The 23,284-nt window shown below is 58.0% G+C and overlaps 2 protein-coding genes across 3 annotated transcripts; one reads left to right on the forward strand and one right to left on the reverse strand.

Annotated features, from left to right (window-relative positions):
• Positions 1-625: 625 nt before the first annotated feature.
• PDYN (prodynorphin) lies at positions 626-6,035 on the reverse strand. 2 transcript variants are annotated; one of them, XM_053958529.1, is made up of 3 exons: positions 5,038-6,035; positions 2,074-2,221; positions 626-1,825 (listed from the first exon to the last, which is right to left on the reverse strand). In XM_053958529.1, the coding sequence occupies exons 1-3, from the start codon at positions 5,400-5,402 to the stop codon at positions 1,259-1,261; spliced, it is 1,080 nt and encodes a 359-aa protein (XP_053814504.1). In that variant the 5' UTR covers positions 5,403-6,035; the 3' UTR covers positions 626-1,258. The 2 variants fall into 2 exon arrangements, with proteins under 2 accessions (XP_053814504.1, XP_053814505.1); XM_053958530.1 differs by lacking the exon at positions 5,038-6,035 and adding an exon at positions 2,870-5,031.
• A 1,219-nt stretch (positions 6,036-7,254) lies between these two features.
• On the forward strand, positions 7,255-22,848 carry STK35 (serine/threonine kinase 35). The gene is made up of 5 exons (XM_053958936.1): positions 7,255-7,273; positions 8,289-8,519; positions 9,701-10,390; positions 15,704-16,451; positions 22,711-22,848. Exons 1-4 carry the CDS (start codon positions 7,255-7,257, stop codon positions 16,414-16,416), a joined length of 1,653 nt encoding a protein of 550 aa, XP_053814911.1. The 3' UTR covers positions 16,417-16,451; positions 22,711-22,848.
• The last annotated feature ends 436 nt before the right edge of the window (positions 22,849-23,284 follow it).

Below are 23,284 nucleotides of genomic sequence, written 5' to 3' on the forward strand. Positions count from 1 at the left end.
GAGCTGGAGCTGGGATGCCCAGACTGGTGTGCTGGGTCCAGCCCGTGCTATGGGTGAGCTGAGTGTTCCAGTGCTGTGCAGTGACCTTCCCCCCACTTTCCCAACCTGGAGCTGGTGCCTGGGCTGTGTCTGGCGCATGAACTCAGTCTCACCAGAGCCAGGAACTGCCCTGTGGGGCTACGTAGACACTCAAAAGGGAAGTTGCTGCCCAGGCTGGTCTTCCTCAGCACTGAGCTGCTGTTGGAGGGGTCACATATGAGCAGAAAAGGGACAGTTTGCCCCCTGCCCTCAGCACAAGTGTCCCTTCCCAGCTGGGGCAGCAGCTGTGATTCCCAAGGGAGTCTCCCCTGCCTGCTGCTGCAGGAGGTACCTTGCCAGCACCCTACATGCCCCTGCAGCAGGCTGAGCATGCTTGCCCTGCACTTGCTCAGATGAGATGGCCCTGTCACACTTAGGATATGGCTCCAGAGGTCGGTGGGGTCCCACATTCCTTTTGGCACCCATAGCACAAGAAGGATACCACCACGTGCTGCAGGTCTCACAGCCAGCACCCCTGGCCCATTTGGGCACCCCAGTCTGGGGTGCTTGCTCTGCCCCGCAGAGCACGATCAGCACCCAGCATGGCTTCAGCTTCATTGGCATCTGCCTTTTATTGACTGCAGGGGGAGGAGTTGGGTGTTGGGGCATGGGGCTGACCCTGCCTCTAGAGTTGCTCTTGGAGGGGGAGCCCAGGGGCACCGGGTGGGTGCTGGGATTAGTGGGACATTGTGAGAGGCTCGGGGAGGGGAGTGGGGGCTGGGCTCAGCACTGCTTGAGCACCTGGTGATGGTGCTGTGGCTCCACCAGCCACCTCTGCCCGTGGCCACGGCAGCCACCTCCCTGATCCTGCCCTGGTTCATCTTCCCAGTGTTTGGAGCCCCCTGCCCTGTACCTCAGCTGTGATGGTTTCCAGACCCTGCTGTGCTCCAGCAGCCACGGGAGGATGGAGGATATGTGTGCCCAGCAATACACCCCCGGAAACCCTGGGCTGGGCCGCAGCCACACCGCCAGCAGCCGGAGGAGTGGCCCTGTCCCCTCCATGCACAGGATGGGCAGGTGAACCAGGGGGACAACTGGGGATGGAACTCATGGTGCCCTCAGGGGAATGAGGCAAGAGTGACACCAGCCACACCGGGCTGGGCAGGGGGCAGGGCTGGGGGCGATGGCACAGTTGGGGTGGCAGTGTGGGGACCGTGGTGCTGCCGTCCCACACCTGGCTCTACAGGTCTGAGACCTCTCCTGAGTAGGCGCTGGGGTCCTCGTCTGACCGCGTGGTCACCTTGAACTGCCTCCGCAGGAAGCCCCCGTAGCGCTTCTGATTGTCCCACTTGAGCTTGGGCCGGATGCGGCGCAGGAAGCCCCCGTAGCGCTTGTGCAGCTGCGCCAGCTCTGGCCCCTCAGCCCCGGCACCCGTGGGCTCTTCATCCCCGTCCCCTGCCGGCCCTGGGTAGTCCTCGGGGGCCGCTCCCTCCCCTGGCTTGCGGCTGAAGCCTCCGGACTTCTTGCTGAGGCCGCCCTTGCTGTGAGCGTTCTCGCGGAGCAGGGACAGCAGCTTCGCCTTGGACATCATCTTCATGAAGCCCCCGTAGCGCTTGGCCGGCGCCAGCGGCAGCTCTGCAGGGCCCAGACCCTGCTCCGGCTGCGCCTCATCCTCCTCCGCCTCCTGTGGGGACGGGTCTGTCCCTTCGGCCAGGGCCACCAGCGGGGCCAGGAGCGCCAGTGCCTTCCTGCACATCTCCCACTCGGGGCCGGGTGACAAGGAGCCCTGGCATTCCCACAGGCACATCTGTAAGACAGCGGCCGAGCGACCCCAGGTCTCAGGCTGAGCTCCTGCCTTCGTCCCACGCCACCCCAAGCCCAGGGGGCTGTGCCCACCGTGCTGCTCAGCTCAGTGAGAAGCCGAGGTTTGCACAACCCCTGGACCCTGGGGTGCCCGTGACACCACACAGGTGCCACCCAGCTCTGCCACCCTGCACCCCTGACAATGCACTGCAGTGGCTCCCTGGCTCAAGTCCGTGTGGGGCCAGCACTCACCAGGGGCTGTACGCTGCCCTCGGCACTGCGGGTCTGGGCTGCGCAGAGGGAGCACTGGGTGACACAGTCAGCAGATGCCACCGCAGACAGGGACAGGCAGAGTGCCAGTGCCAGTGCCCGTCGTGCCATCTCGCCCTGCAGCCGCTGCCTGGAGAGGGAAGACAGCACAGAGCCTGTCACCATCCCTGTGCCAGCTCTGGGGGGGACATCACCACTCCACAGGTACTGGGCACCTACCACCTCCATCTGTGAGCTGCTCCTGGGATCACACACAGGGACCTGTGCCTGTGCCCATTCCCATGTGACTCACCTCCGGGTACTGCTCCCAGCAAGGACGCCACAAGATGTGACCCCTTACCCTGGCTGCAGCCTTGGTCCTTGGCACAAGCCCAGAGCCATAGCCAGTCCCTGGTGGCCACCAAGTCACTGTGGGCAGGACCACTGTTGCATCTCATCTCAGTTCCATCCCATCTATCCTCTCCATCTCTTACCATACCATTAGAAAGAAAAGTCCCTTTTTTCCCCAGCATTGGGTTTCTCTGTGATTGCCACGTCTGCATGGTGCAGGCAGATGAATCACCAGCTCTTCCCCTTGGCCTTGGGGAAAAGAACCACAGCATATGGAGCTGCGGTGGCAAGTGGATGGGGTCAGGCCATGGCCCGGTGTGGACTCACCCCAGGCTGCTGAACCCCACACCAGTGCAGCCTCATCTCCCCTCCCTCACACCCACCAAGTCTGCTGGGCTGGTGCATCAGGAGAAAAGGGGAAAAAGGAGGACTCTGGGTTCAAGCCTACCTGCAGACCACCATCGCCATCCTCCAGACATTTGAGAGCCGTGATGGAGCCTCTGGCCTCTGCGGACGGACGAGGACACCGTGCTCAGCTGGGAGAGGGGTTCTGCAGGTGGCAGTGCTAAACCTGACCTCCAGTGAGGCTGGAGGGGCTACTGCCAACCCCAGCTGCAGTGCCACAGGATCACCGTGCCATTGGAGCCATGACCCTGGAGTAAGAGCCAGCCCCAAAGGGGTGCACTGCTTGCAAGCCCCTGCCTACCTCCGTTGCTGCTTTTATCTAGGGTGGGTAAGGCATGACCCAGAGGGATCTGTTACACATTAATGACGCATATTAGAGACTATTGTGCTCTCTAGCAGTAGCTGCTAATGTACTGTAATTGGTACTGATGAAGAATTGTTAATGCCACAGTATTAATTCATGCTAGATTAAAATTTAATTTGAATTATCTGCACCATCGTGTGTCGAGCTGTCTGAATTCCTTGGCTGCACAGCCACCAGCTCCGTGAATCCTCCCAGTGCCCTGGCAGCGTGGCAGGGAACAGGATGGCAGCTGCCCAGGATGGCAGGGGCACGGTGGGACCTCAGCCAGCCCTCGCCACTGAGACACGGGGACAGTCCCTTATTGCGTCAGGGCCTCCGAGACAGCACTGAGGAGCGAGGACATGCCAGCCACACAGGTAGGTGCCAGCTGCAGCACTAGGGGGAAGGAAGCTCCCAAAAAGAGCTGATGAGTGCTGATGAAGGCAGGAGCCCCACCGGGAACCTTTCCCTTCCCTTTCCACACCTGCTTCCCCTCCCTTGCTCCTCCGCTGCCGGTATCCCCGTGGGTGTCGCCAGAACAGCGCGCAGGAACGGCACCGGGAATGTTCCCATGCTGGGAACAGCTGCTGGTTTGTCTGACACTGCACAGTCAGACCTCTGGCATTCTGGACACAGTGTGTCCCATTCCTGTCACCCTACTGCCGACGGAGGATTTCATGGCACTCAGGGGAGCTGCAGTTCTCCAAGCACATGCTAAGGACACCCTGGGACACCCCACTGCAAATGTACTGTGTCCAGGTGGTGCCACAAATGTCCCAGCAGTGCTCTGCCTGCTCCTGAAGCTGGGATAAGGAGGACTGGCAGAACGGGAGCAGGAAAAGGAAAAGAAAACAAAGGGGTTTGGACAAAAGAGGAAAGAAGCAGCGGGAGGGAAGAGTGAAAAGAACACAAAGGGAGGAAGAAGAAAAGCAGAGTTCGAGCTCAATCCTGTGTTACCTGGAGGAGCCCAAGGCTCCGGAGCCATCCCTCCTGCAGGAACACCTTGGAAGGATCGTGGCAGGGTCTGGCAATGCCAGCATTGAGTCCCAGCCTCTGTGGCCACTCTCAGCATATTCTACCTGTGCCAGGTGCCTGCCGGTGTCCCTTCCTCCCCTGTCCCATTTCCACTTGAGTCTTCAAAGACCAGGCTTTGCTTTGGAAAACACCCAAGCTGCATCCATGCACCCCAGGGGCCAGTACAGACCTGGTGACCCAAGGAGGGATGAGGAATCAGGACTGTGTGCCGGACAGCAGAGACTGGCCCCATCTTGACTAACCTGTGATTATACTTAACAAAGGATGTGAACAGCTCTCCCAGACTGAGCAGATCCCTTCTCCCACACAGGTCCAACTCCACAGGTTTTGATCCTGCACATAGTTCTGGTGGAGAAGAACAATCAACCTTCCAGCATCTCCTTTCCTCACCTCTAAAAATTTCCTGGAAACACTGTCAGGACAAGGCTTCTCCAAAAAGCTGGTAACTTTTGGAATAAAATCACTCAAAACTCAGCACTGCAGCCACACTGCTGCTTGACCCAAAGAGGGGGAGAGAGAATCCCTCCATCCTCTCTGTCCACTCCCTTTGCCCCTCCAAGCCCTGGGTGATTCTGCTGCCAGGATGGAATCAGCACGGAAATGAACCCCAGCAGAGCTCTGGACAGCTGTTCATGGGCTCTGAAACCACTCAAGGGATGAGAGGGACCTGCAGCCATGTGGAAGCTCCCCAAAATAACACAAGTCCAACCACAAGCCACTCTCAGCAGTGCTGCTCAGGGGGTGTTCTTAAACTGTTGCTTTTTGGGGAGCAAGAGCGATCCCCAGGTTGTGCCCATGCAATGGAAGGGGGATGACAACCCCGGCAGCCCTACCTGCCGCTGCTCCCCGTCCCGCCGAGCACCTGCTTCGCCAAGTCAGGACAGGTCGTGGCTGATGGATGTCCCTCCACGGGCGTCAGGCTGCGCCAGTCATCGGTGGCAAGGCCACAGTGGCAACCCCACGGTGCTGCCCGGGTTGTCCACCGGACTCGCCGCCGGCTGCCTCTCACCCCGCTTTTATGGCCACGGAGTCTCCTCCTGCGGCGGGGCCCGGCTGTGCGCGGCGGCAGAGCCAATCGGGGCGAGGGAAGCTGTGAATAATCAGCCCCGCAGCATCCCCGCCACCTCCCGAGCAGGCTCGCCCGCACCGCCGAGGCCTCCCCGCAGCCCCCGGCCGCCCCGGGAATCGGGGTGCACATCCCACCACTGCGGCTGCATCACTCGGAGACTTCTGTTGTGCCCAGCCTCGGTCCTCGGGGCTGAAACGCGTGCCCCAAACGAGGAAGGTGGCAGAGAACTGGGATGGGGTCTGTCGGTCTTCCCACACAGCTGCGTCCCAGAGGGGTTTGGCTGCTGGGGGTGTGAATCCCCTGGACACTGAATTCAAATCGTGTCCAAGAAGGGTGGAGGGGGAAAGGTGAATCCCTGACTTCCTCTCACCCTGCTCCCCAGGCTGGGGAGAGGCACCGTCCTCATGGAGATGCTGGGGAGAGAAGTGAGCCCATCCAAAGCTGCTGGGAAGGGAGAGAGGGTCTTCATGCCCCGGGAAAGGGACGTCCCAACCCACCCAGCCTAGCTGCTGTCAGGTGAAAAAGCCTTTGCATAGAAACCCCCCAAGCTCTGCAATGCCGGAGCTCAGAGCCCAGCTCCACATCTCCCTGAACCCCCTCCTCATGAGGGCAAACACTGAGATGAGCCAAAGAGGCAGGGGGAGCTGGGTGGGGGGAAAAAGACACCCCCACTTTCCCCACTCAGCCCTGATTCCTGTTCTCATACATTTCCAAGTCTGATTTGGGGATAGAGGAGAACAGCACTGGGGCAATGACAGGCAATCCCTGAGCCCCTGCACCACTGTCTCACTGCACCATGTCACAACAGACGTGTGGGGTGGGGGTCCGAGGTGCAGACCCCACACTGGCCCCCCACACCCCGGTGGGTGCAGACACATCCCCTGCGTCGCTGGCAGTGCAGCCAGTCCTCTTGCCTTGAAGATGGAGCTATTTTTATCGGAGCTCAAGAGGGATGTTTCCCAGCAACCTGCTGTTCTCCCAGCTCGAACACCAGCTGCTGGACCTGGTGCCCCCTTGCTCAGCCCTCCCAGCACTGGTGAGGGAAGTGGGGGCCATGGACACGGCTGGGATCCTCTGCTGGGCACTCAGCAGCCACGGCAGCCTGTGCCCGTGGTCCTCTGTCAGGGCTGGTCATTAGGTCCGTCGGAATCCCCCCGCTCCTTGAAAAGCAGGCGGGACCCCACGGCTTTTGTCTGGAGGTGGATTTTAACTCATCCAGGCTGGAGCTGTGCTAACACGGAGGGACCAAGTGAGCAGGGCATGGGGTGAGGAGGAGGGCAGAGCCCTGCATCCTCCTCAGGGCCAAGGGAGGAACCCATCCCTCCATCCCTGGTGCTGCAGCAGGGGGGATGGAGCTCAGGCCCCGCAGGGGCAGAGGGGGGCCACGGCCCCGCCTCGCTGTGTCGGGGTGTGCTGGGCTGTGCGGGCACAGAACAAAGCTGAGAAGAACAAAACGCATCTGCAAACGATCACAACACCCCGGGCGAGGGGCTGTGGGCAGCCCTCGGGCAGTTTAACCCTTGCTGCTGGGACTGATGGCCGTGCGGGCACCACAGACACGGTGGGGGGGAGCACTTCTGCACCAAAGCCATTATTTTTATATGAATATACATATGTATGTATATATACACCCAGCGGCCTGGGGTGCAGTCACCTCCCCGCACAGGGTAATTGCACACGAGGGAGATGTGTTAGAGATCGAGCAAATCCTAAGGACGCAGAGGGAAAAGTCGTTTGGAACAAAGTTCCTTCCCTTTGCTCCGGGTGGGAGGTCGAGTTACTCCGGTCCCCAGAGCAAAGTGCCACAGATCTACTGAGCTGGGTAAGAGGGTCCTCCACGGGTCCAGGGCGTGGAGGGTGACAGGGTCCCCCGGGAGAGGAGCTGGGAGCCAGCCCACCCACCAGCAATTCAACTTAATATTCATCTGTCTCTTCCTAATGGGAAAGTGTCTCTGAGTCACGCTGACATTTCCCTGGGACAATGGTAATTAAGTACCTGGGTAAGTGCGGTAATAGAAAAGTTAACTTTTCCTAACTACATGAGTGAAAGGCGCGTTCGGCGAGGAGGGGGCCGAGCGTGCCAGGCACCCGCGGAAGCAGGTGGGAGTTAATGTCAGCTCACGTCACACGGCGCTGCCACCCTGCCCCTGAGCCCCCAGCCCCCCCGAAGGACTCTGCCCCAGAGCAGACAGGGCTCCCCATGCCGGGATGGGGTAAATCGCCCCTGCGGCTGGTACAAGCTCTGCCAGCCGCCGGGGCTGTCCCCAAGCAGAGGGACCGCGACCCAGAGCTGCCCGCGGGATCTTCCCCAGGAAGGCGGTCGCTACGCTGTGGGTCCTCCAGCATGGTCAGCTTTATCCCATCAAGGGACAGGGCTTTCCCAGAAACTCCAGGCACTCCTGCCTGGCCTTGCCGTAGGCAGGAGAGGGAGGTGTTCAGACGCATTTTGCGGGACATGGGAAGAAACGCCGGGTGGGCGATGCCCGGGGTTCTGCTCCAAACCGCCCGCGGGAGCTCCGATCGAGCGTGACCGCACCGGAGCGAGCCTCCGGCACAGGGAGCACCGGAGCGGGGGGCGGTCAGCGCTGCCCAGGCGGGCACACGGTGACCTCCCTGCGTGGGCAGGAGGCACAAGTGCCACTCGACGGCGGTACGAGAAGCGACTTCTCGTAAACACGGCGAGCCACGGCGCCGCCACCGTCCCCGTCGCCCGGGCTGCCGAGAGGCACCGGGGGCACGGGGCTGCGGCATGACCCCCGCAGCCTCTCCGGGAAGCGAAGTGGCTCCATTTAAAAACAAATTGAGGTCAGAGCACTTGCAGGAGCTGCAGCAGGCGCCGTGACACCGCGGGGCAGCCCCGCATTAGAGTCGCCGGTGGCTCCGGGGGTCGCCGTCCCTTCCCCGGGGGGACTAGCCGAGAGCTGCTGGGGCTGCGTGATGGCAGCGGCACATGGCTCAGCAGTGGGTCAAGAAAACAGGGAATTTTGAGAGTTCCTCCGTGAACTGGCTCGGCAGACGTTGTCTTTGACCGGCCGCAGTGCCCGCTGCCAGCGGCACCGCGCGGGGGGCAGGAAAACACGGGAGAGGCGGCTAGAAAAGTCAATTTTGCGGGGTCGGATCGCCATTCCCTCCCCAAATCCACGAGGAGCGAGACGGCGGCGTGCAAAGCCCCGAGCCCGGGGGTCTGCCAGCAGCGGCAGGAACAGGATGAGACCTCCGGGCAGCCCGGAGTGGACGGATACGCGTGTACCCACGGCCCGGGGAGTGAAAAGCAATTTCGGGACGGCGCGTGGTTCAGGAACCTCTGTGGTTCACCCCACCTGCTCGCAGGAGAAATGCCACCAAACCAGCCAAGACTCAACCCCGCGGGGACACGGCCTTCCCGGGGGGACACGGCCATCCCGGGGGGACACACTGCAGCCCCGCGGTCTCCCCCCGGCCCTCGCCGCCCCTCGGGGTCCCGACGTAGGGCAGTCGCCGGGTCCCGCTTTTGTCGTGCCCGTCCCACCGCAGGGACACCCGGTGGGCGCCGAGCCGCTCCACGCCACCCTGGGGTGCCCCCAAAACCCTCGGTCCCGGCCCGCAGGGATCCTCTCGGGATTCTGTCGGGATCGCAGCCACTTTCCCGGGAACTTCCACTTGGAAAGTCCCCGGTGATCCCCGGCAGTGGGGTCGAACCGTCGGGGTGAGCGTGGCGCCCGGGAGGGGCCCCCGAATGCTGCTGGGGCTGTGAAACCGCCCCGAGCCTCACGCCCGCCCTTCCCGGTGCGGCTGCACAGCGCCAGCTCGCCGAACATCCAGCACGGCGCGGCTACCGCCGGCGCGGCGCGTCCCGGGGATTTACCGGGTGCCGAGGATTTATTGAGTCCCGGGGCACCACCCCCTCCCCGGGGAATCACCTCCCTGACGGCATCACCACCCCGCCGGGTCATCACCTACAGCGTGTGCACCGCCCCCCTCCCCGCTGCACCGTGTCCCGGAGCATCACTCCCCTGGCTACCGCCGCTGCACCGCTCCCCCCAACCCACCCCGGGGCATCCCGCCCTCCCGGTGCACCGCCCGTCCCGGGGCGGCGGGAGGGGGCTGGCGGGGGCGGGTCACCCCCCCGCCGTTACATAAGGGGTTACGTCAGGGCGCGCCGCCACGCTCTTATCCCACCGCCGCCGCCGCTCCCCCACCCCGCCCATTCACACGCCGCCGCGCAGCGCCCGGCCCGGAGCCGCCGCTCCCAGGTGAGCTCCGCGGACCAGGCCCGAGCCCGCACCGCCTCCCCCGGGCCGCACCCGGCGCGAAGGGAGGGACGGGGGGAGACCCGCGGCGGACGCCGGGGCCCCCATGACCGGCCTGTTTACACCGGCGCGGCGCGTACCACCGTGGCGGGGGAGCGGGAGGGGCCTGCCGCCGCGCTGAGCTCCGGCCGCGCCGAGCCGCGCTGGCGGCGCCGCGACCCGGCTACCGCGCCCGGGGCGGGAAACCCAGACCTCCTTTTTCGAGTACGGGGCCGGCACCGGGAAGAGGCCGAGCCCCGTCGCGGCGGCCGCCGCCCCCCCCCGGCGCCGCGGTGGTTCGCCCCGCGCGGCCGCGATTGGCCGAGCGCTTAAAGGGGCCGGCAGCGCGCGCTTTTCCGCCCCGCGGCGCGGCCGCGGCATCGGCGCGTGCCCCCTCGCCCGCGCGGCGCTGCCCGGCACGCGGGGCGGGGGGGGCCATGGACGGCGGCCGCCGCGGGACACAAAGGACGGCGCGGCGGCGGCGGGCGACGCGGCGCGGGGCCATGGCGGCGGCGGCGGCGGTGGCGGGGCCGGGCATCGGCGGCGGCGGCGGCCCGCGGTACAGCCTGCTGGCCGAGATCGGCCGCGGCGCCTACGGCGTGGTGTACGAGGCGGTGTCGGGCCGCAGCGGCGCCCGGCTGGCGGTGAAGCGGATCCGCTGCGACGCTCCCGAGAACGTGGAGCTGGCGCTGGCCGAGTTCTGGGCCCTGACGAGCCTCCGGCGGCAGCACCCCAACGTGGTGCGGTTCGAGGAGTGCGTCCTGCAGCGGCACGGCCTGGGGCAGCGCATGAGCCACGGCAACAAGCGCAGCCAGCTCTACCTGCGCCTCGTCGAGACCTCCCTCAAAGGTACCGGCACCCCCGGGCCATCCCCGGCACGGCCCCAGCGCCCCCCCGGGCTGCCCTCCCACGCCCAGGGCCTCCAGCAGCCCTGTCCCCGACACCCGTGCCACCCATCCCCACCCCTGAGCACCTGGATCTGCCGCCTCCCCGCTGCCATCAGTGACCCCCACACCCAGATCCTCCTGACCCCTCCCAGGCTAGGCCCCCGGAGCAGGTGACTGCTGGGATGCCCCATGCAGGACATGCTGGTTTTGTCTTCCTTCTCCATGGACACCCTTCCACAATACCTGCACTCAGGCACTGCTGCTGCCCTCGCTTGCTCTCCATTGCCCTGTTGCTCACATCCTTCCTGGGCATTGCCTGTGCTTAAGAGCACCCAAAGCTCCCCACGGCTCTCACAATGCCCTTGCTCCCACCTTGACTCGCTGCTTTTCCTGTGTAACCGCCCCTGGGCTCTCCTCGCTGTGCCCCTGAGCCCCCATCACCCCTGCACTCGTGGGCTCCTCTCTGGGCTATCTGCTCTGGGCTTGCTCCCATCACCCATCTCCATCCTGGCCGTGCAGGGCTCCCCCACAGGGTCTCTTTGCTGCCACTCACCCTGAACACATCGGAGGGACCCTTGTTCTGGACTCTATCCCCCCATGCTGTGCCATCCCCTCCACTCTTCCTTTCCTGTGTGATGCTCCCAGGAACCATTCCCTAAGCCCCACCCGTGTCTTTCAGCAATGCCAGTGCAGTCCCTCCATGTGCCCTGCAGTGCCACCCCCAGTCCTGAGGGGCCCTGTTGCCACCTCCAGGCTCAAACCTAACCCTTGGGGGACATCCCTGTGTGCTGGACCCCTGGCCAGCACTGACTTGTCCTCCCTCACACCACAAATCCTGAGGCTCCATCTGCTACCCTGGCCTGTGCCACAACCCACACATCCCTTTGGAGACCTTCACAGCCTGTGGCCCAGTCACACCAAGGGGACATTTCCCTCTCTGCCCAATGTACTGTCCCATCTTTGGGCACCCCAAGGCTGCAGCCTGTTACAGCTAAAGATCTCACAGCTTTACGACTGTCCCCGTGTCCCCCGCACTGCTGGCTCTGTGGGAACAGCCCTGGAAGCACTAATACTGCAGCCTGGGCTGATATCCTCATTTTGCCCTGGGGACCCTCAGCAGCATCACGGGGCTGTCAGGAGTCACCTTCTCCTGTCACAGTCGATGGCTGTGATGGTGACATCTCCAAAATGCTCCCTCCCTCGCTCCCTCTCCTCCCTTGGCTGCTTGTCAGACCCAGCTTTGCCAATGTGCTGTGAAGATGTGGAAAAATAAAGGAGCCCTGTGCCCTTGATGCCCCTGTGCCTCCCAGCCTGCTGTGAGCAGAGCCAATCACCCCAATCCTTCCTTCCCCAAACTTGTGTGCCAGGATTCCTGTCAGCTCCTTGGGGTGCTCAGTCTCCCTGAGCCCCCAGTGTAGGCAGCCCCCAGACCCTGTGCCAGGCACAGAGTTCATGCAAAGCTCCTGGGATCCATCCTCTGAGCAAACCTGTGGCTCTGACTGTCCCTGCCTTGCCTGTCCCCTCTTTGTCCCTGGTGGGTGGACATGTCCAGACGTGCCTGGCCCTCCCTGTGAATCCCAGCTCCTGCTCTTCCTTCACACAACCACCCAAGGGAGGCTCCCTGAGAAGCGCAGTGTCCAAATTCCTGTACAGCCAGGGCACACAGCTCCCTGGGAGAGGAGCCAGCTCTTCCCTTTGGGTGTGTCCAGCTGTAGCAGGAATAGGGGGTCCTGCCTCCTCTATCATGTTCCATGCCCTGAGGAGGCTTGGCTTGGGGAATGCTCTTGGGTTGGAGATGCCCCATCTCCAGGTGGGGAAGGAGACCCATAGATGCCCCATCTCTGGGGGGGTTGAGCCTCCTGAATTCCCAGCAGTGGGGAGGGCTTTGCCTGCCCTGGTCCTACAGCCGTCCCTCAGAGGGGAGCAGAGCTGGGCTCTGCACCCCCAGCCTGGACAGGAGTAGTTTGACTCCCAAAACCAAGCTGGAGCACATTCTGCTTTCCATCTGCCCGCCTGCCCTTGGGGCTGTGTTGTGCCAGGCAGCCTGTGCTCGCTGCCTTCCCAAGCCTTGGGTCTGATAGAGGTGGATAAATATTTTCAAAACAAAAAGCTGGAGCTGGATGAGCCCTGCAGGTCTCCTGCTCTCCCTCCCTGGCGGCAGCAGAGCTGGGGCTGCGGCGGTGGCCGTGGAGCTGTGCTGCCGTGCCATTCTGCACGACCGCAGCTGGGCTATTTACGGGCCAGCGCAGATGCTCTGCCAACGTGCTGGGGCTCAGACACGGCGAGGATTAATCTGAGACTTTCTGAATTGGGAGCACAACTGTCGGGATACCAGGCGGGGTTTGGTCTCAGCTACGGTGCAGAGCCTGAACCTTTGTCATTTTAACGAGATGTGGAGTAATTAAATTTAAGGGCAGGGTGTGAAAAGGAAGGTGGAAGCTCGGCACTGAGCTGGAGGAGAGGCACCCGAGCCCTGTCACAGGAGCACCTCCAGTGCTTGTGCACATCACATGCCCCTCTTGTTCCTAACCTAGAGCAGTGACAGAGCTGCCTTAAGTGAACAGGTATAAGGTATTGCTTCCTGTTCCTCCCATGTCATCTGTGGGGCCATCAACCTGCCACCAGCACTCAGCCTCATTCATGGGCTGCCCTGGCATCACCTATGTGTGTTACCATCATTCCAACTGCCTGGAATTCCATGCTGCCAGCTCCTGTCTCTCTGGTGCAGCCTCCTTGCACAGGGGGAGTCAGAGGTTACATGTGGTTGTGGGCACTGGGATGCTGCTTCTGCTCTCGCAGGATTTTTATTTCCCCTGTGAAGCTAAGCAAATTAGCACGCTGTTAATGAGCTCCCCAGGATGGGGTGGGGGAGGTGTGTGTGTGCTGCTGGAAAGATGGAGTATGAGTGTGTGCCATGCTGTGTTTGGGCAGGGAGCACATGGGGATGCTGGCTTGGTGATAGAGAACAGGTCCAGCCTGTCATTGGCATCTCCTCAGCTCTTGACTGCTTGTCTTCGGTTTGCTAACATCTCATCTTTAGGGAGCGTCTTGCCAGCTCTTTATGTTTAAAGCTGTTTGTTTTGAAGGCAGGAAGATGATTTAACAACTAAAACGCTTTCAGATTATAGAAAGAAAATGAAGAAATATTACTTTTGGCTTAAGTCTCTACTCGCAATGCTCCACCCAAAGTGAAGTGCCTGGTGCTCACAGCAACTGCTGGATCCCCATCATCTTTCCTGTGTTTGCTGAGGTTCAGGGGCCAAGTTTTAAATCAGAGCCTTCCTTATGCTAAAAACAAACCTTGGCTTGTCAGAGCTAACAGGTCCTGGCTGCTGCTGAGCCAGTGTTTGAGCCACTTCCTGTGGGAAGGGGCTGCCAGCAGTGCTGTGTGGATGCTCTCACCTGGCTGTGTGTGAGGGATGTGGGGCTCTGCCATGCTCCCTGTCATGGTTTGATTCCTGGTAGAGAAGAGACAGACACTCCTGCTCCTTGTGTTGGGGCTGTATGGCTGCAGAGGGGAGCAAGAAAGCCAAACCCTGTGTCCTGCTGTGATGTCCCTGGGATTTAACAAATCAAAGTGGTGGCAGCTGTGTGAGCTGAGGCTGTCCTGGTTGTGCCGAGGTTTCTGCTCCCCAGGACAAGCAGCCTCTCCTTCAGCTCCCATGCTGTCATACCAAAGGTGGCTTGCACCAGAGAAGCTGCCTTTCCTGGTCAGCATTCTGGTCTCCAGAGCCAAGGTGTCCTGTGCTGCTCCTGGCTGGTCCTTGGGCTTTCATGGAAGTGCATGCAGTGCCCTGTGTAACTCCACCCTGTTCTTTCATCCCTTAGATCTAACCTTCAGACCTAATCTCAGCAAAAAATTGCTGAGGATGGGGAGGTGCAGCCAAATCATTCTGTTGTGCAGATTTCCATTTCCATAGCAGTAGCCATGGATACAGACTGTTTGTGCAAATAACCAATATTCCCACCCACACCGACTGCTGACCAGTGCAGCTCAGGGCTGGGTGTCCCTGGTAGTCCTTGGCTTTGCCTGCTGCTGGAAGTTTTTTGCTTTCCCAGATGCTCTCTAGGGCTTTGCTCAAACAAAACCCAACTTTGTCAAATGGGTGGAGTTATTTAACTGCTTTCAAAAACACTTGAGTTCAGCTGTGGGACCTTTTAGCTGTGGCAGAGGTGAGTGGTATCCTCCAGCTTCTCTCTTACAGTGCTTGAGGATAAGAAAACCAATTTCTAGAGCAAAATGATGCTCTGCTGGTGTGTGCAGGCTCTGCCAATCACCTGGGTGCTCTCTAGAGGAGACTTGGGGTCTGACCCTGGGGTTTGCATTCCTGGCATGAGCTAATGGGGATGGGTCTGTTGCCAATGCTCCCTGGGGCATCCTGGCATCTCTGGGGAGCACCAGTGGCAGACTTGGCCCCATTAGCTGATATTGTGCTGTTGTGTTCTTCACGTGTCTAATTGATGTGCAAGAGAGTCCTTCCTTAGGCAGGAGTTTTATGGAGTAAAGCCTGAGATGCTCTGAGCTTGAGGAGCTCAGTTTGATGTCTGGTGAAGGAAGAAGCTGTTTGAGGTGTAATACTGAGCAGTAGGAGTACTTAGTCACAAGTGTGGCTGAGATTAGACCTCCAGTTTCCTTTCATTAAAGACTTGCTGGCACTTAATGAAAGCTGGATGAAGTGGCAGAGTTTCCCTAGCACAAATGCAATCCTTAAATGCACAAATTTGGTCTGGGAAGACCCATAGGGCTTGGACACTGGTGTGACCACTCTTGGCAAGACTGTGCTGGCACAGTGTTAGGGGCCTGTGTTTTACTCCCTGTGTGCAGTTCCAGTAAAGTGTATGGAACGAGCCAGCCTTTGCCTCCTGCAGCAGAGCTTAGGTGGGAGAGGAGGCATTCACAGAAGTGATTTTATTTTTCCTGTAGACTCACTGGTAATTGTGCTTTTAACCGCTGCTGCTTTGGCTGTCAGAGCCTGGGGAGAATGGCCTGCTGGTAGGACTGAAGAAGATGTGTTCTTTGCACTTTGCTGGGAGGAAGTCCCTGAGCTGATTCCCAGCAGTAGGTTTGGATAAACATGGTGCTGGTGTGTCCTGCTCAACAGGATCCCAAAGCGCTTGAGGTCACAGCAGTGGTGCCTTGCAGTGCAATAGGTCCCAGTCACATTCACAGAATTTTTGCTATCCACATAAACCATACCTGTTCCTCAGCCATCCTGGGTTAGTGTGGACTTTGAAGTGTGTCTGAAAAACCCACTCTTTTATCCCTTTTGGTCAGGTGAGAGGATCCTGGGCTATGCAGAGGAGCCTTGCTACCTGTGGTTCGTCATGGAGTTCTGTGAAGGGGGAGACCTCAACCAGTACGTGCTGTCCCGAAGGCCCGACCCTGCCACCAACAAGAGCTTCATGCTGCAGCTGACCAGTGCCATTGCCTTCCTGCACAAGAACCACATTGTCCACCGGGACCTGAAGCCAGACAACATCCTGATAACTGAGAAATCTGGCACTCCTGTGCTCAAGGTGGCCGACTTTGGGCTGAGCAAGGTCTGTGCTGGCCTGACCGCTCGGGGCAAGGAGGGTGGGCATGAGAACAAAAATGTGAATGTGAACAAGTACTGGCTGTCCTCAGCCTGTGGCTCTGATTTCTACATGGCACCCGAGGTGTGGGAGGGACACTACACTGCCAAGGCTGACATCTTCGCCCTCGGCATCATCATCTGGGCCATGATTGAGAGGATCACTTTCATTGACGCCGAGACCAAGAAGGAGCTGCTGGGGACTTACATCAAGCAGGGGTCTGAGATTGTGCCCGTCGGGGAAGCGCTGCTAGAAAACCCAAAGATGGAGCTGCACATCCCTCAGAAACGCAGGACTTCCATGTCTGAGGGGATCAAGCAGCTCTTGAAAGACATGTTGGCTGCTAACCCACAGGATCGACCTGATGCCTTTGAGCTTGAAACCAGAATGGACCAGGTTACATGTGCTGCTTAAATTCAGGGCAGGGCACCGCTGTGCTTTGCAGCTGGGTAAGTGATTCACATTTTTTGTCTTATTTCTGTCAGCTGTACTGGCCCAATAGTGCTCACTGTAGTGACACAAAGGAGTCTTTTATGTTCCTAGAGCTATTTCTGTAGTGACTCATCAGAGCACTGCTTCTGAGGTTGTTTTCACCTATTCTACTGCAAAAATAAAGTAGAGGTGGGAAATAGAATTAGCAGCTGCACATCCTGTCACTGCCCAAGGGCCCAGTGGAGCTGGAAGGAGCTGGGCAGGAGCCTTGCTCCTCAGAGGTCCTGGCTGGTGGCTGAGACAGGCTGGGGCACAGCAGAGACACCTGCAAGCATTTGGTATAAGCTTTGGTGACATCTGTCGCTCTCAGGGTCAGGGAGGGATCTGCCAGTTCTGCCTCCTCTGCTGTGTGATGTAATTTCCACAGTCTGTGCTGGGGCTCCCTGTCTAGCACCATCCCCCTCCCCTGTGACACTTGGACAGGACACCTTGGGGCCCAGCTGGCTCAGTGAGTAGGCACCAAGTGACACATCTGCCTTGGCACAGAACTCTTTGCTTTCACCTACGAGGCACATGGGTCCATCCTGTGGCTCTGTTTCATTTCCCTATTAAAGGCAGGACTTCCCTTTAGTGTGAACGACAGTGGCCCAAACCCAGGAGATGCTTTGGTCTCCAGCATCTGTGTTTGTAGACCTGTGTCTACTCAGGAAGGAAGCTTAAAAACAGCTCTGCTCAGACTGGGCTCAGTTCTGTCCAGAGTCCCCTCCCTTCTCCCCTCCTGCTAAACAGTCTCAAGCTCAGAGGTCCTGATCCTGAGACCTGGGTGGTCACACGTGGTCTGGAAGGACCCCAGGGATGTGGTGTAGCTGGCAGTGTCACTCACCAGTGACACAGAAGGACTGGGAGGTGTTGCCTACATGGCAAAGCTGTCTGTAAACAGAAGCTGTTACTAGGGATTCTCCTAGCCAAACATTTCAATGAAACTGAAGAATTCCAGATTACCAGGGGTAAGGCTGACATCTTTCCAGCCCACATCCTTTCTCAGGCTCCTGCAGAGCTGCCTGCCCATCACTGGTCCCAGGAGATCTTTGACAGCCTGCCTGTGTCAGGTGCTGGCATCACAGCTTGGGCCCAGCCCTCATCTCACCCCAAAACCACACACAGCCAGCTGGACCAGAACTGACCATGGATGCAAGAGGGCAAAGGAGGAAATCGTGTCCCTGGCCAGCACTCACCAATCCTCAGCTGATGGCTGTGTGCTTGTCCAGCTCTGAGAGCAAGCCCCCAGCAGCAGGTGGTGGGGAAGGTGTAGGTATTTTAGCAGGTTTTGCTAAAACCCCTCATTGCTGCTACCTGAGGGTTCCTGAGCTTATAGAAAACGCTCTGGTGCCTGACCCCCCTCTCTCTGTGTGCCCAGGTACACTCTGTGCTGTTATGTAGAGAAATAGGGATGGAAATGAAAAGACCCATTGGGTGGGTCTTGTTCTTCTCTGTTGGTTTGTCCAAACTGGTCCACAGACCATCCCCTCTGCACTCTTCCACACACGAAATATTTAACACCCATCTCAAGTGCGAGTAACTGATTCAAGCACTGCTGCCTGGGGCTGGATACTGGTCCCAGTGCAAGTGTGGGCTGGGGATTAGGGTGGGGGAATGAATCTGTGGAAATGTGAGCCCTTAAGACGGGTGTGCTCCAGCCCCGGGGCAAGAGCAGACACCCTGCCCTGTGCCCCGGGGCGAGGCGTGGGGCCGGTGGGGCTGTGGGAGCAGCTCTGCCCGCACGTGGAGGGTCAGGCCGGGCTCTGCCATCTGCGCCGGCTCTGTGCTGACACGATGCTGCTGCGTTATGCAACCAGCCCCTGCCCTCGGGGGAAAATTCATCCTGCGCAGTTCTGTGGAATAGTACATGAAGGGATAACAAACACCGAGGGGACAGTCCTACCCCGCGGCTGTTTGCTCAAACCCAGCTGCCTTCTGCAGCCCCCCTCCCACTCCATCCATGAGTCTGCACCAATTGCTCAGTCATGACACAGCTGCACCAGCCAGGGATGCTCTTACATAACCCAACCTGGCACATGGAGCGTGGTCGCTTGGCCCAGATAGGGCCCAGCACCAGCCACATGTTCCCTGCAAACCCGGAGTATTCCTCCGCCTCACTCGTGGGGCAGCCAGAATATTTGGTGCACTTTGCTGTATGGTTTTCCTGGTGTACTTGTGTATTCAAATCGGCCTTCTTCTGGCTGCTATTAAATGCAAATCTTAAATTGGAAACCTGCTTGAGAAGCTTAAAATGGGATTTAGAGCAGAGCCTGAATTCTGCTCTCAGGTAATTTTAGTTGACCGAGAAACTCGCGTAACCTCTTCCAACTTATTTGTGGCACTGGCGTGTAGCTTTGCTATGCTGGGTCATGCAGCAGGTTCTTCCCCGGGACAGTTCAGACCTGCTCAGCCTTGGTTCATGTCATAACCTGAAAAACTGTAACCCTCCCTGACCCAGGGAATTGGATTTTCGCTTATTCTTTGCTGTGCCACTGACCTGTTCAGATTTCGCTTCATGTCTCAGCAGCTTTGGCTTTAGTTCTGCCACGGATGCTGCACGCACCTGAGAGCTTCATGCTCTGTTACCCTTCCAAAATGCAGATAGGAAATGTCAGTTCTCAGACAGAAAGGTGTTTTTGGCTTGGTTTATGCTGGACACTGGGCTGCCTGAGGTGGAGATAGCTCATTATCTCCTTGCTTTTCCCACTGCTAGTGGCACTGGTGCAAATAGTTTCAGCACATGTGGGCGGCATTTCTGTGGGAGAAACGAAGGTATTCTCTTTTTAATTTGAACACTTCTTCCCTACCTTCTGCAAATGTTTAGATAAAACCAAGTTTATCTACAGCTCTCTAGAGTTGTTGGCAAAAGTTGCCTTTTGGGCAAAGAGGACAAAAGCCTTTCTAGTACAATTAGGGAGTGGCTGAGTTGTGCTGGGTATCTGCTGATGGGTCTCTTTCTGTGATAGCCCAGCACTGACTGCACTGCCCACTGGGGAGTATTTCACCCTTCCTTCCCAGTACTGGAGAGCTGGAATGATTCTCCTTTCCTGCAATGTGAACATCTTTCTTTCTATGTCACTTTTGTAGCTGCTCTCTAGATTCCCTAGGGATGGTGAGGGGCCTCCCAGAGATGCTGCTCTGGTGGGATCCTCTGATGGCGTGGCTTTGTGCAACCCTTAGGCAGGTTGTAGAGGAAAAAGGAACAGTGGCAATGTGGCCTTTTGCTGCTCCCTGCAGTGACACAGGGGCCTTGGCCACAGAAGCACAAAGGGTGAGTACAGCATCACCCACCACTGACAGTTAGGTGTTTAAGAAACTTTGTAGTTTTGATTCACACAGGACATAAAACTACAATGGTTGTGATCGGTGTAGAGGCAGCTTGTTCTGGTGGACTTGTATTCCATGACATTTTCCCTGTGGATAAAACAGTTGGTCTGATTTTGGGTGGATGCTCAAATGAATGGCAAGAATCTGTGCAGGCTGCAGCATCTCAGGGGCTGTCATGACCAGGAAGGTGTTCAATAGCTGTGGCCAGTCTGGTTCTCTCCAGCACTCCTCTGTCACTGGGTTTGATTATTCCAGTTTCAGCTGAAAGTGGCTGTTTGTATTTGCATTGTCCTGCTTTTTGCATTTTACACGTGCACCAGGAGCTGATGCTGAATAAGCTTATCTGCTCACCCTGCATGATGGTGTCTACCCTGGCCAGAGCTCTCTGATGCTGTGCCAAACCATCCCCAGCACTGCTGATAAACTGCTGCCCTGTGGAATTTCAGAGCTGAAGGAAGGACAGGGATCAGGGACACAGCAGCAGCTCTGAAAGCTGTCAGTGAGCAGGGATTGCTGCATCAAGTTAGGTCTTGGCTGTTAGTATCACTCAGCTCAAATTTTATTCACTGGCCTGTTAAAGGAAAGCAATTTCATTCCTCAAGCAATGTTGGTTTTGACTTTGGACGGTTTTCAGTGTGTTTTGTGGATCTTGGCATGGACAAAAGCCACAGGACAGTAATAGCAAGGTCAGTTCCTCTTAACCATAGCAGTGAATGCAGCATCACAGGGGCCACCCTATAGAGTGGTGACATCCTTCTAGGCAGTGTTGATTCTACCTGGGGTAAAATGAAGCCCTGAGAGTGACCTGGACCATGGACCATGTTGCCTCTGGCCAATTGTATTGGTATTTGTGTTTGCTCACTATCACCCCTGCTTTGCCTTCTGGGAGAGGCCACTGCAGTTGGATTTAAGGATGGACCCAAGGAATGCACCACAAGTATAGGTACAGAGCATGAGGGAAGGCTCAGGAGATAAATCAGGCACTCGGCTCCCTTCCCTCACACTCTGTGTTCCCACACAGGGGCAGATGACATGGTTAACATGAGGAGCTGCTGGGTTATCTCTCCCTCCTCTGCACTGAGTCCTCTCTGCTGTGCAGACCCCACTGCCCCTCTGTGTGACCCACACATTGGTGTCATCTTGTGTGCTGGGTGAGGGCTGCATGGGCTGCTGGTTCACATCCTGCTGATGCCGAATGAACATTCGAGCTGATTAAAACTATAAGTGGCATCAGTGGAGGGATTAAAAGCTCTTGAACAAGCCCCTGCAAAAACGTGCGTCAGTGGGGCGAGCTCTCCTGTCTCAGAGCAGTGAGCTCAGGGCTGCTCAAGCAAGCACCTTCCTGATAACGTTCCTACTCCAGGGAAGCACAACAGAAACCCTGCTCTACTTGCTAACGAAGCTGCATAATAGGAGAAACCTTCCAGAAGGATCCTTGTGTGTTTGCCCTGACCTGATGTCTGTGTGCCTCTCGCCTCCTCTAACAGAAAGGCTTTATTCCGATGGCAGCCTGCAAAAGTGGCATCCCTTTGGTTAACCTCTCCTGGAAAGGAGTGTGCCCATGACCTTGCCTTCTGCTCTGAGCAGCCTTGAAATGTGTTGTCCTTTAGAAATGTGCAGGGATTTCTTTAATGAGATTTCCTAGGGCTTAGGTATTGCAGTAATTTGCTGGGCAGTAGCATTTTTTCTGCAGCAGGTCTTTCCCACTGCTCCCTTGGTGTCTCTGCAGAGTCCCTCGCCCATCCCTGGTGGGTTGGGACCTGCTCCTGCTGAATGGAGGAGCTAAATCCCCCCCCCCCCCCCATTTTTTTCCCATCTAACTGTCTGAGTTTATAGCCCATGGACTACCCCCGATGCTTCCCAGCACAACCACTGCCCTCAGCTCTGCTGGTGCCTCCTTGAGTTTGGGACATCCTAAAGGATGTATTTTCAGTACAGAAGTGACATCATGTGTACGTAGGTGTGCTGTTCTTCTGCTGTCCACAGGGAATTTTCTGGGTTGCAAACAAACCGTGTAGAAAACGCTGGTGGCTTATGTGCAGAGTTGAGCATTCCCATGTCCCGGAGCTGGGAGGAGAGGAGGGTGCCAGGGCTGTGGATGAATAGGTGCAGCATCTCTGCTGCTACAGGGACCATGGGGGTTGTTGTGTGTTGAGGCTTTGGCCAAAGAAGGGATTGGTGCAGCAAATCTAACTCTAAAATCCCTGGCACTGAGCATCCTTGTGGGCTGAGCTGCGAACCTCTCCTGCTCTGCTTCCAGTTGCACCAGCCTGGATTTTACCCACCAAACCTCTCCTGCTCTGCTTCCAGTTGCACCAGCCTGGATTTTACTCACCTTTTGCAGAGCCACTCACGATGCCTGAGTTGCTGCTGACGCAGCAGGCAAGTGGTGCAGGGCATCTCTGGGGCTGCAGCTTGTTCCACCTTTCCTGGTGGAGTGCAGGGAGCCAGCACTCACAGACACAATCACATGGACTCTCAAGGCCAGGCTCTGCTGTGGGAACACTTGTCCTTGTTCCAGCAGGACTGTCACTGCAGGGAGCTGTGTGGGGTGGGGGTGTGAGGAGATGCTCAGCCCCAGCCAGCCTGTCCCAGCTCAGCCCCCAGCCTGGGGCAGCTGGATGTGTGCTGTCCTTGGCAGTGTGCTCCATGCACTGCTGAGTCCTTCTGGGAAAAAAACTGACTGTAAACTGAGCCCAGTTCCTATCTGGATCGACAGCTAAAGCACTGGGCAGTAGAGAGATGTGGCAGCACCTGTTTTGGGCTAACTGGGATAAGTGGGCAGGTGGCAGGAGTGGTGTCCTACACCCCTTCCATCCAGGAGCCAATGCCTGCAGTCACAGTGTAGTAACTGAGACAAACCACTGAAAAACCTGACCTCTCTTTCTCCTCTCTTGTTTTTTCTTGCAGATTTATTTACCAGGGACCCATAATCTCCATTATTTACGTGCAACAAGGAAGTCAAAGATAAGGGAAGATGATGATACAGAAGATCCCTGGTCTACAGGATCTCTGGCAATGTGAAATGTTTGGGTGTTACTTTTTTGTGTTGGGAAGGGGTGTTGTGGGGGTGTGGGAGGGGGCTGCAGGGGCCTGTGGAAGAAACAAGCTGGCAGATGTCACACTCATGAGACTTTGAAACAAGATCCAGAGAGCAGAGCTGCCCTTGCCCAGCCCTCCCCGTGTCTCCTGTGCTGCTGTTTGACTCAGCAGGTGTTCCTAGGGATGTGGTTCTGTAAGGAAGTGGGAATCAGCAGCCTGATGGTGAGGTGTGCTGCCAGGCACCAGCTCCGAGTCCAGCTGGGCACAGTATCTGATTCAAAGCTATTGATTTTGCCTAGGGAAAATGGGAACAAAGTGATGGCTAGGTTTGCATTGGGAGTGCAGTGTTTTAGGAAAAATGAGTCTCTTGCACCACATGTTGCAAGCAGCTAAATAACTTCATAGCCAGGCAGCTCCTGAATAGGTGGTGCTGCTGCAGCTT

Source organism: Vidua chalybeata, chromosome 17 (genome assembly GCF_026979565.1).
Source record: "Vidua chalybeata isolate OUT-0048 chromosome 17, bVidCha1 merged haplotype, whole genome shotgun sequence".
In the NCBI taxonomy this organism is placed as follows: domain Eukaryota; kingdom Metazoa; phylum Chordata; class Aves; order Passeriformes; family Viduidae; genus Vidua; species Vidua chalybeata.

Coding starts and splice junctions, on each gene's coding strand:
- STK35 (XM_053958936.1), top strand. Junction 8,520..9,700: donor CGGAGTGGACGGATACGCGT/GTACCCACGGCC, acceptor GGCCGCGCCGAG/CCGCGCTGGCGGCGCCGCGA. Junction 10,391..15,703: donor CGTCGAGACCTCCCTCAAAG/GTACCGGCACCC, acceptor CCTTTTGGTCAG/GTGAGAGGATCCTGGGCTAT.
- PDYN (XM_053958529.1), bottom strand. CDS start 5,402: ATGTGCACCCCGATTCCCGGGGCGGCCGGGGGCTGCGGGGAGGCCTCG. Junction 2,222..5,037: donor GGGACGGGGAGCAGCGGCAG/GTAGGGCTGCCG, acceptor TTCCCTCTCCAG/GCAGCGGCTGCAGGGCGAGA. Junction 1,826..2,073: donor AGGGCAGCGTACAGCCCCTG/GTGAGTGCTGGC, acceptor GCTGTCTTACAG/ATGTGCCTGTGGGAATGCCA.